The sequence below is a fragment of the Papilio machaon genome, chromosome 19 (genome assembly GCF_912999745.1).
Source record: "Papilio machaon chromosome 19, ilPapMach1.1, whole genome shotgun sequence".
NCBI classification, from domain to species: domain Eukaryota; kingdom Metazoa; phylum Arthropoda; class Insecta; order Lepidoptera; family Papilionidae; genus Papilio; species Papilio machaon.
The window spans coordinates 806,749-820,335 of NC_060004.1; the positions used below are offsets into that span (position 1 = coordinate 806,749).

Consider the following 13,587-nt stretch of genomic DNA (forward strand, 5'->3'; position numbering starts at 1 on the left):
TCCTATTATAGGATACTTGATCATAGATGTTTCTTACCCAGAAGCAACAAAAACAAAATTATGACAGCTGTGAAGGCTTGCCTCATCAAGATTGGTACGTATTATTTTTGAAAATAAAAATAGTTATAAACTACTGAATTTAGGAAAAAGCCAAAAATGTGAACGCGTCTATATTCCACCAATTACAATACATCACTTGACATCGTTATTTAAAAAAATAACTGCAGCCAATAGAAATCACGTATTCATGTTACCGGCTAAATACTTCTCGGTGATTGGCCGCGCCATTAACCAGGTGCTATGCGTCATCCGCCATATCGTTGGAATTTGTGAAAGTGCGCATTGTTTGCTTTTAAGAAATAAGCTGTAATTTTTAATTATTTGACATTATAAGTGAATTATATGTGTAAATAACAATGAGTGAGTGGTACAGAATGAAGACGGGTTATAACAACAACCATAATTCTTCGGAGTTATCAGTGGAAACATCTTGTGAAATGTCGGATTCATATAACTCATTTTCTGAAAACTTGAGTCCAATACCGGCTTCTAAAGTGCCCAGGAGATTGGATTTTAATTTGGATGATGATGTTATACGGGATGAACCGTCTGCTCCGGAGTCACCCAACATGCCTTACAGAAGGGTTAGAGCTTTGAGGTAAGTTTGCGTCACCTCGTTGACTTCCATTCTTTCGTAAAATACCACGATTATGTAAAAGAAATTACCATTTAGAAACCAAAAAATCTTAACTTTTAACGATAAACTTTTTATGTTATTATTGTTTTGTTTTTGTTAGCAGGTGTTGTTATCTTTAGATCTTGTCCAAATGGTTTTAGAGATTTTAATGGCTACTGTTAACTTTCGTTAGTCGTTTCTGTGAGACTTTTGTAGTCTTTCTATCGTACTTTGTGTCTGCCAAATATAAAAACATTATAATGATAAACTCTTTTTGTTCATGCCATTTCGTAATTTTAAAATCATGCTGTATTCAATTGCAAGCTAACTTACATGTCCTTTGGCAAACTTGCAGACATTTTGTTTATCATCAATCAATTTTTTTAGATTTTTTTCTTTTTTTCTTTACCCTAAGGTCTCTTAAACACAATTACCTATTGTTACTGTGTTTCTTTTTATAAAATCAAGCTAAAGATTATTATCATTATATGTCTAGAAATATAGAACTGTATGTATAATATCATTTTCAATTACTTGTGCATTTTTAAACCAGCCCAGCACTGTAACAATTTATTTATATAATAAAGTATGCTATAAAGTCCTTGAAGACGAGATTTTGTATCAATAATCATACTAATATTATAAATGCTAATGTATAGATGGATGGATGTTTGAAGGTATCTCTAGAATGGCTGCATGGATCTAGATGAAATTTGGCATAGATGTGGAACTTAGACTGAAAAAACATATAGGCTAGTAATTAAGTTTTTTTAAGCGGGCAGACAGAGTTGCGGGCGACACCTAGTATGTTATATATGTGACACTAAGTAATCACATTATATACACATCTTTAAGAATAAATAAAACAGATAATTGTAGACAATTATGAAAGATGGTTACGGATAGACAATGAGCAAATAAAAAAAAATGCACATATGGAATTAACTACCATTAATACCAGCCATTTTATTTTTAATTAAGAACAAATATATTTAATCTGCGCTCATTTGTCACAGGTACTACCAATTTTTTTTATAAAAAGTTTCTATTAAACATATAAAAAATAAACTGAACTATATATATAAAAACAAATACATATGTAATTTATGTCTTAACAATGTTTTAAAACATACTGAAATTAGCCCTTCTTCTTATAACTCCATAAATACATGTTCCAACCTGTCCTAAAAACACACAACATGTTTCAACAAGGAAATCTGCTTGTATCAACTTGTTGAGCAAGCATTGTTGACCTTGTTGATTGTTGTATAACTTGTTTTTTGCAACACTTTCTAACACTAATGACCTTTATGATAGGCAGATTACGGAATTTGAATTAGGAAAGATGACTTTCTAAATGTTTTATATATATTTTTTAAACTAGTTTGTTTTGTTATAGTAGAGTATAGTCATAATTATAGTAATCTTTAATTTTATTAAGCAATAAGTTCAATTGTAACTTATTTCTTTCCATTTGATGGTTTGAAAATAACTTAAGTTAACACCTACATAAGTTGATTACAAATTTTATAAATTTTACATTTAAGAAAGTAGTGGGAGATTAATAATGTAATAGCAAATAATTTCCATGTATTTTTAAGAAACATACTATAAAAAAAATAATTAGTAGTAATTATAGTAAGAGTACATAAGAGTTCCTTGATGAAAATAGCAATTTTTTCATAAGATATGTACAAAAGTCCAGTTTTTATCTGTTTAGCAAATGTATTATGAGAAATTCAGTTAAAATCAGTTGAAATACAGTTATTCAACACAAAAGAACAAACATATGATTGAACAGCTGACATCTGCTAGGCGAAAAAAATACGCCCACACTCACGAAAAAACATCTTACAACAAACACCTTGATGTAGCAATACAATCATATTTCAACTCAAGTAAAACACATTAAGGCTCAATTTGCTTTGCATTTCAACATCCAAATACTTTCACTTATCAAGCAATTTTGATACTTTAGTGTTAAAAATAGAGTCCTTTATTGAATAGTATAATAGGAAATAGTTTTGAAAATCTTTTATTGCATATGTAAGGTTAATTTTAGATCGTGGAAAAAAAAATGTTTTGTTGTGAGCAGGTATTTTAGGTTAAAGGAATAAGAACTGTTTGGGATACACTTAAGATGTATTTTCTATTGTGTAGAATTCCTTTAAGGGTTTTCTAAAGAATGCATGCTTCAGGTGTTGTATGTATGAATACAACTTGTGCATGTGTGCATTTAATCACCCTTAGGGTGGTTTTGAAAGGCGAAAGAGAATCTTTAGTATCATAATAATAATAATAATAATAATAATTCATTTATTGCAAACTGTATCACATTGTTATAAAGTTACAAACATTTATAAACAGCTACAACACAGTTAGATACCCCTTCGGGCGTGCAATATGATGATAATGATGAGGTATATTTTTGTGTAATAGAATGAAGTAAAGAAACAAAAACAGAACAAATACAACAAGAGCAAGAACTTGGGAACGTCTATCAACAATAATAATAATAATATAGTTAATAAGTGTAAAACACAGACGCCTTTTTTTTTTTGATAAGTGAATTGCAATGTTAACAAGAATTTGCTTGCGGGTCGGTCAAGTCCGTATCTATTGCCACTATTTAGTTTTTTTATAGTTAAAAAAATCATGCATCGAGTAGAAGGCTTGATCTAACAACCAGTTTTTTAGATTTATTTTAAAAACTTTACCGTTCATAGATTTTATCTTAATTGGCAAATGGTTAAAAACTCTTATAGCAGTGACATATGCACTTTTGTAATATATTTGACTTTTTATGTTAGGTAATTTAAGGTCATGTTGGTGAAAAGGACGTAAGTTACGGCTCTCAGCAGATTTAGGTTGAAAATAATGATGATTACTTTTTGTGAACAGACATAACTCCAAAATATAAATGCAAGTCAGCGTTAAAATTCTTTTTTCTTTAAATATACTTCTTAGGCTTTCTCGGTTTTTTAAACTATATATTATGCGAATACATTGCTTTTGAAGTACAAATGTTTCTTGAATATTAGTTGCATTGCCCCAAAAAACTATGCCGTATAAGAGCAAAGGATACACGTAACCAAAATACGCATTCTTTGTTACACATACTGATGTTGATCTCGATAGTAACGAGAGTACATAACAGTAGCTAGATATTTTCTTATTAATTTTGTCTACATGTAGTTTCCAACTTAAATGGGGGTCAATTTTTATGCCAAGAAAATTTACGTTGTCTACTTCTTCTACTTTAATATTATCACATGTTATGTTTAAGTTAAGTGGAGAAGTTTTATAATTCCTTAAATGTAGTATTTTAGTTTTAGATAAATTTACCGAAAGATTAATAGACTTGAGAGACGTTATCATTAATTTTAAGGATTTATTAATTTCATTTTCAAAATCTACTTTATTTAAATTTTTACCTGAGAAAAAGACAGTAGCATCATCTGCGAACATTACACACAGATGTTTGGTGACGTTAAACAGATCATTGACATAGATCAAAAAGAGAGCAGGACCTAATATGCTACCTTGTGGTACACCGAGATTTACTTTTTGAAGCTTAGATTGAACAGTTTCAATGCTTTTTGTAGTTTTATTGTAAGTTGTTAAAATAGTCGCTTGATAGCGATCCTCTAGATAAGTCTGAAACAGTTTAAGGGCGATTCCGCGAATTCCCAGATTTTCTAGTTTCATCAGTAATATTTTATGAATTACGCAATCAAATGCCTTAGACATATCCAAGAATAATGCTACGCTTGAGTTTTTATCGTTCATGTTTTTCCAAATGTCATTCATAATTTTAAATATAGCTCCTGATGTATTTTTACCCTTTTGAAATCCGTATTGATTAGTATTTAAAATGTTATTTATTGCGAGAAAGTTCATTAGCTGATTACATATCACCTTCTCAAATATTTTTGAGAAGCCTGGTAAAAGTGCTATAGGTCTATAGTTGTTCAAGTCTTGTTTCGATCCCTTTTTGTATATGGGTTTGATGAGCGCAGTTTTGAGACAACTGGGAAATGTTCCTGTTTCTAGCATCAAGTTGACTATAAAAGTAATAGGTTCAGAAATAAAAGATATACTTTGTTTAATTAGATACATGGGAATATGATCGTATCCATAACTGTTTTTAGGCTTTAAGGTATGAACAATTCTACTTATATCATGAGTGGTTACTGGTGACAAGAACATGCTTTTATAGTTAGATACTTTGTCATTAATTTGAAATGAATTTGGATTTACGCTTTTTTGATTTTGCGTAATAAACGTATTGTTAAAAATTTCAGCTACATCCGTTGCATCTCTGTAGATTTGATTTTTATAATGAATGCTTGGTACGGAGGTGTCAATAAGGTTATTTTTATTCTTTATTAAGTCCCAAGTTGCTTTTATTTTATTAACACTTGATTCTATATAATTTATACTGCTTAATTTCTTTGATTGTACAATAACTTTTTTTAATGTTTTTTTGTAAGTTTTGTACCTATTTGATTTAGTAAATAATTTATTTTTAAGTGTATATCGATATAACCTTCTCTTATTCCTAATGGAAATTTTAATTCCTTTCGTTAACCAGCTCATTTTCTTTTTTTGGGAAATTTTAATTTTTTCTATGGGGAAACATAACATAAAGATTAAATTATAAATATCAAAGAATGTTTTGTAAGCTGAATTTACATCAGTCTTTTCATATACGTCACTAAAATTTATTTGAGATAGATAGTTGAGAAAAATTGGTAAATTTGTTTTGATGTTTCTTTTATAGATATAACACGTTTTATTTCTAAAATTAATTATCATTATTTTTATCCCTGATCCAAACTTGGAGTAAAATTTTTAGGACTTTGTTAGTTTATCAAAAAGTGATGTAAAGAGACAAAATGTAAAATTAATTTTTGTTGCAATGTTATTATATTCCAAATGCAATTCTTTAAATAAAAAAAAAAATTGTTTTTTTTAAATTAGTATTTTAATGTTTGCAGATTATTTGACACGCCCCACACACCAAAGGCTTTGCTGGAAAAGTGTTCAACACCAACCCACCGTCCGCTGAGATCTAAGCTATTCCCACCAAAACTATGTATCCCTACAGGTAGGATATGTCTAAATTATATCTTAATATTTTCATCAGAATGTCTTTTTCCTATAGAAGAAGTAAATATATCTCCTCTAATAACCAATAACTACATTGTCACATATAACCAAAGCGTTAAGTCTCTTTCAGGATCTCTTAAGAGATGTAAAGTAAAATATTGTCCAACTTGCAGGTGTACCATCAGGTTCCAGTCACCACTTGCACCCGCCGTCTGGAGACGACGACAGCGCGCTTGGCAGTCTGCTCCCTGAAGACCTGGATGACTCAAGAGTCAGAAGACCCATTGTTAATATTAACCCATTTACACCTGAAGGTAAGTGCAGAACTAGTAATTTCAGATGTCTGTAGTCAATCTCATTTTGTTACCTTCTTTTACAAAGAAACCTTAAGCAAATATCCCGCCCGCGTTCTCCCCTGGCGTGGGTAGGCCAAGCCTAAGTTTATGTTGGAAAAATCATATTTTGATTATTGTTAACAAAATAATTCATTATTTTATACAGGTCAAGCAATGAATCAAAATAACCGAGGCCAATCTAAGACACCAACATGGGGACAGTCACCTGAACTGCCACCAGCGAAACGAATGAGGGTATGCATCATTATAACATATTTATTCTTTCTATTTAATTAATTTTCTTTGTTCTATGTTGTAATTCAATTGTTTAAACTTTTGTGAGATAAAATAATATATGAATTAAGAACACCTAAACTCACGTATGATCGTCCGGTGAAGGCACTGACTGGTTTCGGTGAAGATGGACCCTCGACGGGTCCAAAACTAGTTGGTAACATCACCGGGTGATTATACTATATCTTGTATTTTCTAGATATTTCTATGTTACAAATTTAGTGACATAATTTATGTTCCTTTAGCACATGTTATTAATAATAAATATTTTTGTTGCAGGACTCAAACATCCCTCGCTATAGTGTGGAGTTTGTGGAGCAGGAGGTGATAGGTCGCGGCTCGTTTGGCGAAGTGAGCCGCTGTGTTAACAAGCTGGATGGCTGCGTGTACGCACTCAAGCGCTCGCTGCGCCCCGTAGCGGGCTCTGCTGCTGAACGGAATGCACTCACCGAGGTGTATGCACATGCAGTGCTCGGAATGCATCCCCATGTTGTGAGGTATTGTTAATATTCTGTATTCCAGTTATGAAAATTGCTTTACAGTTTCCGTCAAACATAAACACCTACTTTTCTTACAAAAAAAAAAACTAGAACTGTCATATTTTATTGTACACATGTGAAATCAAAGAATCTTTTTGATCCAACTAAGTTTGTTGTAGGTATGTAGGTAATATTTGTAGCCTTGTAGCCCCTTTCGGGTCAGTTTTTTTTTATCTACAGCAAGTATTATTTATTTGTCTTGTTTTAACACTATTGTCTATTCTATCAATAGATATTACTCAGCATGGGCGGAGGATGGGCACATGATAATCCAGAATGAGTACTGCGATGGAGGCTCGCTGCAACAGATGATGGAAGCTGGTCCACTGCCGGAGCCCGAGTTGCTGCTGCTGCTCGCACACATCGCTGAGGGATTGGCGTTAGTATACTGCACATAATATATAATATGTTTGCTTTGTCACTCGTAGTTACGTCTTCAGATCACTATATATCCTCGCTGAAGGCCTCGGAGCTTACCTAAGTTTGGGTGACGAGGCAACCATGCTAACCAAGGTTGGATTAATTTAAGATGTATCTTAAATTTTAGTCGATATTTGCATGTTGCATCGTTGATGAGCAATAATTTAATTTAATATTGAAATGACTGACAAAATAAAATGGCGGAAAAAAACAGCTAGCAAACATAAAGCAAAAGTATGTTAAGTACAGATTCATTTTAGAATAAATTATTCTAAATATGAAATAAGTTAAAAATGTACATAAACGAGGTCTGTATCGGCAACAATCATGTTTTCTTTCATTTAATTACATTTTTTTTTTCATTAACATATAATGTTATGTTGTATATGTATGTATTTATATATGTATATGTATACAGATACATTCACTCGCGTCAGTTGGTGCACATGGATGTGAAGCCGGGGAACATATTTGTGTGTCGTGCGGAGCAGTTCACTGCACCGGACTCTGATGATGGGTATGATGATGATGACACGCCGCAGCATCCCCAGCATATATATAAACTCGGTTAGTTACCTATATATGTATAAAAGAAAGTCGTGTTAGTTACACTATTTATAACTCAAGATCGGTCGAACTGATTTAGCTGAAAATTGATGGGGAGGTAGCTTAGAACTAGGAGACGGACATAGGATTTTTTTTTATCTTGTGTGCATTTTTTTCGAGTCGCGGGTAAAAGCTAGTATTATATAAAATAGACTAAATTTATTGTCTTTCATAGTTTTAGGACTAATTGTTGGTTTCTGAGACTGTTATCTTTGTATTCTGTTATTTTAAATGGGTATTTTGGTCTTAGAAACTCCTGAATACTGTTAAATTATCCCTCATAGTGAGATTTGGAGATTTACTTGTAAAAAATTTTACCTTTAAGTCAGAGAAATTTTTATAAATTAATAAAACTTTAGAACATCTAGTTAATATTTTTTTTATCAATTTTATTTAATAGATTATCTATATAAAATAAAATTCACATAGAAATAGTCTTGTGAACCTATTTGCCTTAAAATTGTCGTGATGGTTTAGAACAAGGAGACGGATATGGGAAACCTTTTGTCCTTATTTCTTATTAATTCAGGGCGGACTAAGTCGCGTGTAAAAGCTAGTATTTAATATCAAAGATAATAAAAACATAATATTTGATGTCAATATTTTTAGTTTTAAAGGAATTAGACCATTAAAAAGAGTATGTTGTGTAGGTGACTTGGGTCATGTGACGTGCGTTTCCTCACCGCTGGTGGAGGAAGGTGACTGTCGATATCTACCCAAGGAAGTATTACAAGAGGACTTCACACATCTTACAAAAGCTGACATCTTCGCGTTCGGTAACTATCTTACTTCTTAATATTTAAATGGGAAAGTTTAAATCGATGTTTGTTTGAAGGTATCTCCGTAACAGATCAACGGATCTTGATGAAATTTGTATAGATGTAGAACATAGTCTGGATGAACATATAGGCTATTTATTAAGTTTTTTTTTAATTTCCATGCGGACCTAGTTATGGGTGACAGGTAGTTTCTTTATATTTATAACTATAATTGTACCAACTTTTTTGGCATTACCTAAAGTCTGCATCTTAAAATGGTAGAAAACTAAGATAATTTAATTAATTTTATTCTTTTGAGATTTGATATTAATTGGAACGAAGTTCCTTATCGCGCGTTGTGAAAGGGGGCTAGAGGGAAAAAATTCTTACGAAAAGTTGTCACGACACTTTTTCCTATATCACCATGGCAACGACGTGACAATATATAACGAAAATTCATAGAAATAAAATGTACTTCTTGTGAAGACTTAAGTTTTTTATTCATAGAATAAACATTGGTTCCTTCACTAATTAATCGAAAGGAACTTCGTTCCATCCGGGTGTCCCTTGACAAGTTTTTTTATTTAATAAATATAAAAAATGTTAACAAATTTTGCTTACAATCAAATATGAGGCTTAATATAGTCGAACCTGGATAAGTGAGAGTCCGGGATATTCTCGTTAACAGAGGTTTCTCTTTTATATAGTTTGTACTGTATTAAATATGTAATAATGTACCAGGTTTGACACTGTTCGAGGCTGGGGGCGGCGGGCCGCTGCCTAAGAACGGCCAGCAGTGGCATGACATCAGAGACGGCAAGCTGCCACATCTACCCAATCTGTCCAAGGAGTTTAATGAACTGCTTAAGGTAATTATTTTTTTAGCCGACTTCAAAAAGAAGGAGGTTATCAATTCGACTGGTTTTTTTTTTATGTGTGTTACCGCGAAACTCCGCCCCTGGTGGTCCGATTTTGATGAAATATATTTTAATCGAAAGGAAGTGCTTGCAGATGGGTCCCATTTTTTTTATTATTGTTTTTCAATATCTGGATAAAAAATTATTTGTTTAACTAAGCAAGTATGGAAAAATTATTTTATATGCAGAAGGTAAAATAGTATGAATATTATTGTGATTTTTATGTTGAATGGAAATTTTTAAGTCAAAGTATTCCGGCAAGGAAAAACCAAATGTTACCATTTTGTCTTAAATTTAAATGAAAAATAGTTTTCTAAAGTAGAATTTTAAAAATATGTTATCACTAAAGAGGTATATAATATGAAATATGTTATATGTTCCAGAAAATGGTGGACCCGGAACCGATGTTGCGTCCTTCAGCTGCTCGTCTGCGGAGACATGCGTTGCTGCATCCTGCTGGCAACAAGAGCAAGGCTCAGCTGAGACGAGAGCTGGCTGCAGCAAGGCAGAAGAACGATCTGCTCACGCGTCGTCTGCAGGAAGCCGCCAGGTGAATACTTGTTTTCAGATATCTTAGCTGTTTTAGAGCGCAATGGGATGCTGATGATATTTGAAAAGAACTATACTTGGAAATATGAATCTAAATTATTCAAACTTTCGTGAGACATTATCATTAACTTATATAGAAACGGCTAATACACTCACGTATATATATCCGGTGTCGGCACCGACTAGTTTCGAGCCCTTCGGGGGCCCTTCACCAGGGTGAGTGGGACTGGTATAGAGTGAGCGACGGGCCGCGTCCGCGAAATAATACCAGTCCCACTCACCCTGGTGAAGGGCCCCCGAAGGGCTCGAAACTAGTCGGTGCCGACACCGGATATATATACGTGAGTGTATTAGCCGTTTCTATATAAGTTAATGAATCTAATAACTTAAACTTCTTATAGTGAAGGAAAACATTGTAATGCTGCAGATATCTGAGAAGAAATTCAAAGATATGTGTGAAGTCAACTCGCACTTGACCAGTGTAGTTGACTATGACCTAGTCACTCCTCCTAGGTAGGCTCCGAACCCCCTTAGTGGTGACGTATAGTGAGCTGATGATGACACCTCACTTGTCAAAATTGATTGAGTTGTTAAGGTTATAGGAAGTAACTATGGAATTCTGGTCTTTCTGAGTTGAGTCTGGTAGAAATCTGTGTATTTAACTTCGGTTCCATGCCGAAATACACACAAAAACATCAGATTTCATTGTGTTTAACATCGGCCTTTACGATATTTTACTTTTTCAGTAATTTAGTGATTATCTATATATATAAAAGAAAGTCGTGTTAGTTGCACTATTTATAACTCAAGAACGGCTGAATCGATTTGACTGAAAATTGGTGGGCAGGTAGCTTAGAACCAGGAAACGGACATTGGATCATTTTTACCCCGTTTTCTATTTTTTATTCCGCGCGGACGAAGTCACGGGTAAAAGCTAGTTGTGAAATAAAAATGTGCAATTTGGAATGTAGTATAAATTTGTAATATTTATGAAGACTTTTATGGGTACTTTAAGCAATTAGTCACATTTTATAACAAACTAGCTGTTTCCTGCGACTCCAACTCCAACAGATTATAGATTTAATCTTATGTCTGTTTCCTGGTTCTAAGCTACCTGCCCACCAATTTTCAGTCGAATCGATTCAGCCGTTCTTGAGTTATAAATAGTGTAACTAACACCACTTTCTTATATACATATAGATATAGATATTAATGAAAATATTATAATTTCAGATGTATAAAATCATTAACACCAGTAGTAACGAATCAAGAATCAGCAAAGTTCAGAACGAGATCAGCAAAACGTCTGCATTCGCCGCGTTTCGATTCGCAAATTGTCGAAATTATCAAATCTGTTACATCTCCCATAAGGATAGACAGACGGACAGACAAACGGGGTAAGAGGATCTAAATCTGACTGTTACAATTATATGTTTATTTAATTTATTGTATTTAAAATGTACAAGATTTTATAGTCATATGCCATACTTTATGTTGTTTGATATTTTTTGAGAAATATGTTAGTACATGTTATATATTTATGTACATTTTCAGATGTATATTATCTCAAATAATGTTTAAACTAAAATAAATAAAAAAATGTAAAATTTTTTTCAAAAACATGTCATCTCTTTGTGTCTTTGACAGAATAGAGAGAGTTAAATAAATTTTAAAACCAATATTTTTATAATTTACAATTCAAATATTAATTTTTTTAATTGTTACGTCAATTTTATATCAGTATGGTGTATGGCTATAAAATGTAGACTCGTCTTTTTTCACATTTGTGTCTCTGATTTTGATGACAAGTGGATATATCTCTGTCTACCCTTAATAATGTTTTACGTATTATAGATGCGAATTTTTTTAATTAAAAAAAAAACACGTCATTCCAATATCTAAGTAATCATATAAAAGATTGAAATAAGATGAAAAGAAAAAAAAATGTTTCGCAGAGTATAAATAGACTAGCTGTCGCCCGCAACTCCGTCCACGTAGCCTATGTGTTCTTTCAGACTATGTTCTACATCTATGCCAAATTTTATCAATATCCGTTGAGCTGTTCCGGAGATATCTTCATACAAACATCCATCCAAACATTCGTATTAATCAATAATATTATTGTATTTATAATTTGTTTTATTATTTTTATATAGAAAACTGATGTTCAACAAATTCAAGTGATAAACGAAACCCGAACAAGATCAAGTATACGCATTAAATATATAAAATATTAATATTAAACGGCATATATGTTGAGAACATAGATTATATTTGTATTGCTGGACCAATTACTTATATTAAAATTATATTTACCGAGTGGTCCTTTAAAGTATGGTTTCCTTACAACAGAAGAAAAGATCTAACAAGTGTTTCATTTTTGGCTTCGGCACAATTTGTGCATTAGCCACATTAGTACTTTAAAAAGGCTTAATATATAATATGAACTTTGATTCTTAATTGACAGGATCTGTCAAGCGCGTACCCTCTATAGAAAAAAACAATAAGTTCTAAACTTGCTTGTTTTGTGTCTGAAAATTTGATTATACATCTCTCTCGAATGGCTACAATAGAGGCCTAGTGCATTCTATAAATAATCAGTTTAGAGCACAATTGTGATAGTTTAAATAAAAAAGGGTAAACAGAGAGAATAAACTATCTTCTTTTCATTGGAATTATTGTCAAATGTGAGCACTAAATCTTTTTCTATATGAACTCGAGCACAATAACTTGTATCCTGAGTCCTGTGACGTCATATTGACTACTAAAGCGCACAAAACAGTTGTGAAATTATTTACTAAGACTATATTGAAATGAAACTTTGCAATTTTCGTAATTTAGCATGTCATCGATAGATTGTGAACATGGCATGTTTGTAATCGGTCTAGAAAAAAAAAAAAACTGTGAACTCAATGAATTGCTAATTTATTTATCACGTCAGATTTAATTTATTTTTCGTTAAAAAAAAACTTCTTCAACTAAATGAAGTTATAATTATTTTTCTTTTTAAATTAAACTATAATAAAATATAGATAAAATTTCGGTTTATAAGACATAATTGTATTCAACCGTTTAAGTTACTGTTTCTAGACTGATTACAAAATGACCAAGTTGACATATAACCGGTAACATGAACGACAAATTAAGACATAATATAATAAATGACTATTAAAAAAAAAAACTTTGCTAATTTACGTACTTTTTTTATGTGACTGAAGAATAAATGACATATAATATTAAAAATAAGTGCCTTTAAAATATTAAAAAAAATATATGTGATTTTGTATGTGCTTTTTTTTTACTAATAATTATCGAATTTACATGTATTATATGTTACTTGTATTCTTCCATTTAGCCTTTGTGATATTTGTTTGAATGAGT

At 31.9% G+C, this 13,587-nt stretch overlaps 1 protein-coding gene across 1 annotated transcript; it reads left to right on the top strand.

Annotated features, from left to right (window-relative positions):
• The first annotated feature begins 308 nt into the window (after nt 1-308).
• LOC106708304 (wee1-like protein kinase 2) lies at nt 309-12,434 on the top strand. Its single transcript, XM_045682581.1, has 12 exons — nt 309-658; nt 5,677-5,786; nt 5,962-6,102; nt 6,290-6,378; nt 6,697-6,914; nt 7,189-7,335; nt 7,795-7,943; nt 8,633-8,758; nt 9,482-9,609; nt 10,041-10,207; nt 11,440-11,603; nt 12,363-12,434. The coding sequence occupies exons 1-12, from the start codon at nt 417-419 to the stop codon at nt 12,368-12,370; spliced, it is 1,689 nt and encodes a 562-aa protein (XP_045538537.1). The 5' UTR covers nt 309-416; the 3' UTR covers nt 12,371-12,434.
• The last annotated feature ends 1,153 nt before the right edge of the window (nt 12,435-13,587 follow it).

Bases quoted from the DNA above. Each gene is read 5' to 3' on its own strand.
- LOC106708304 (XM_045682581.1), top strand. From the start codon at position 417: ATGAGTGAGTGGTACAGAATGAAGACGGGTTATAACAACAACCATAAT. The intron at 6,103-6,289 runs GTAAGTGCAGAA...TATTTTATACAG, and splicing joins TAACCCATTTACACCTGAAG to GTCAAGCAATGAATCAAAAT. The intron at 9,610-10,040 runs GTAATTATTTTT...TATATGTTCCAG, and splicing joins AGTTTAATGAACTGCTTAAG to AAAATGGTGGACCCGGAACC.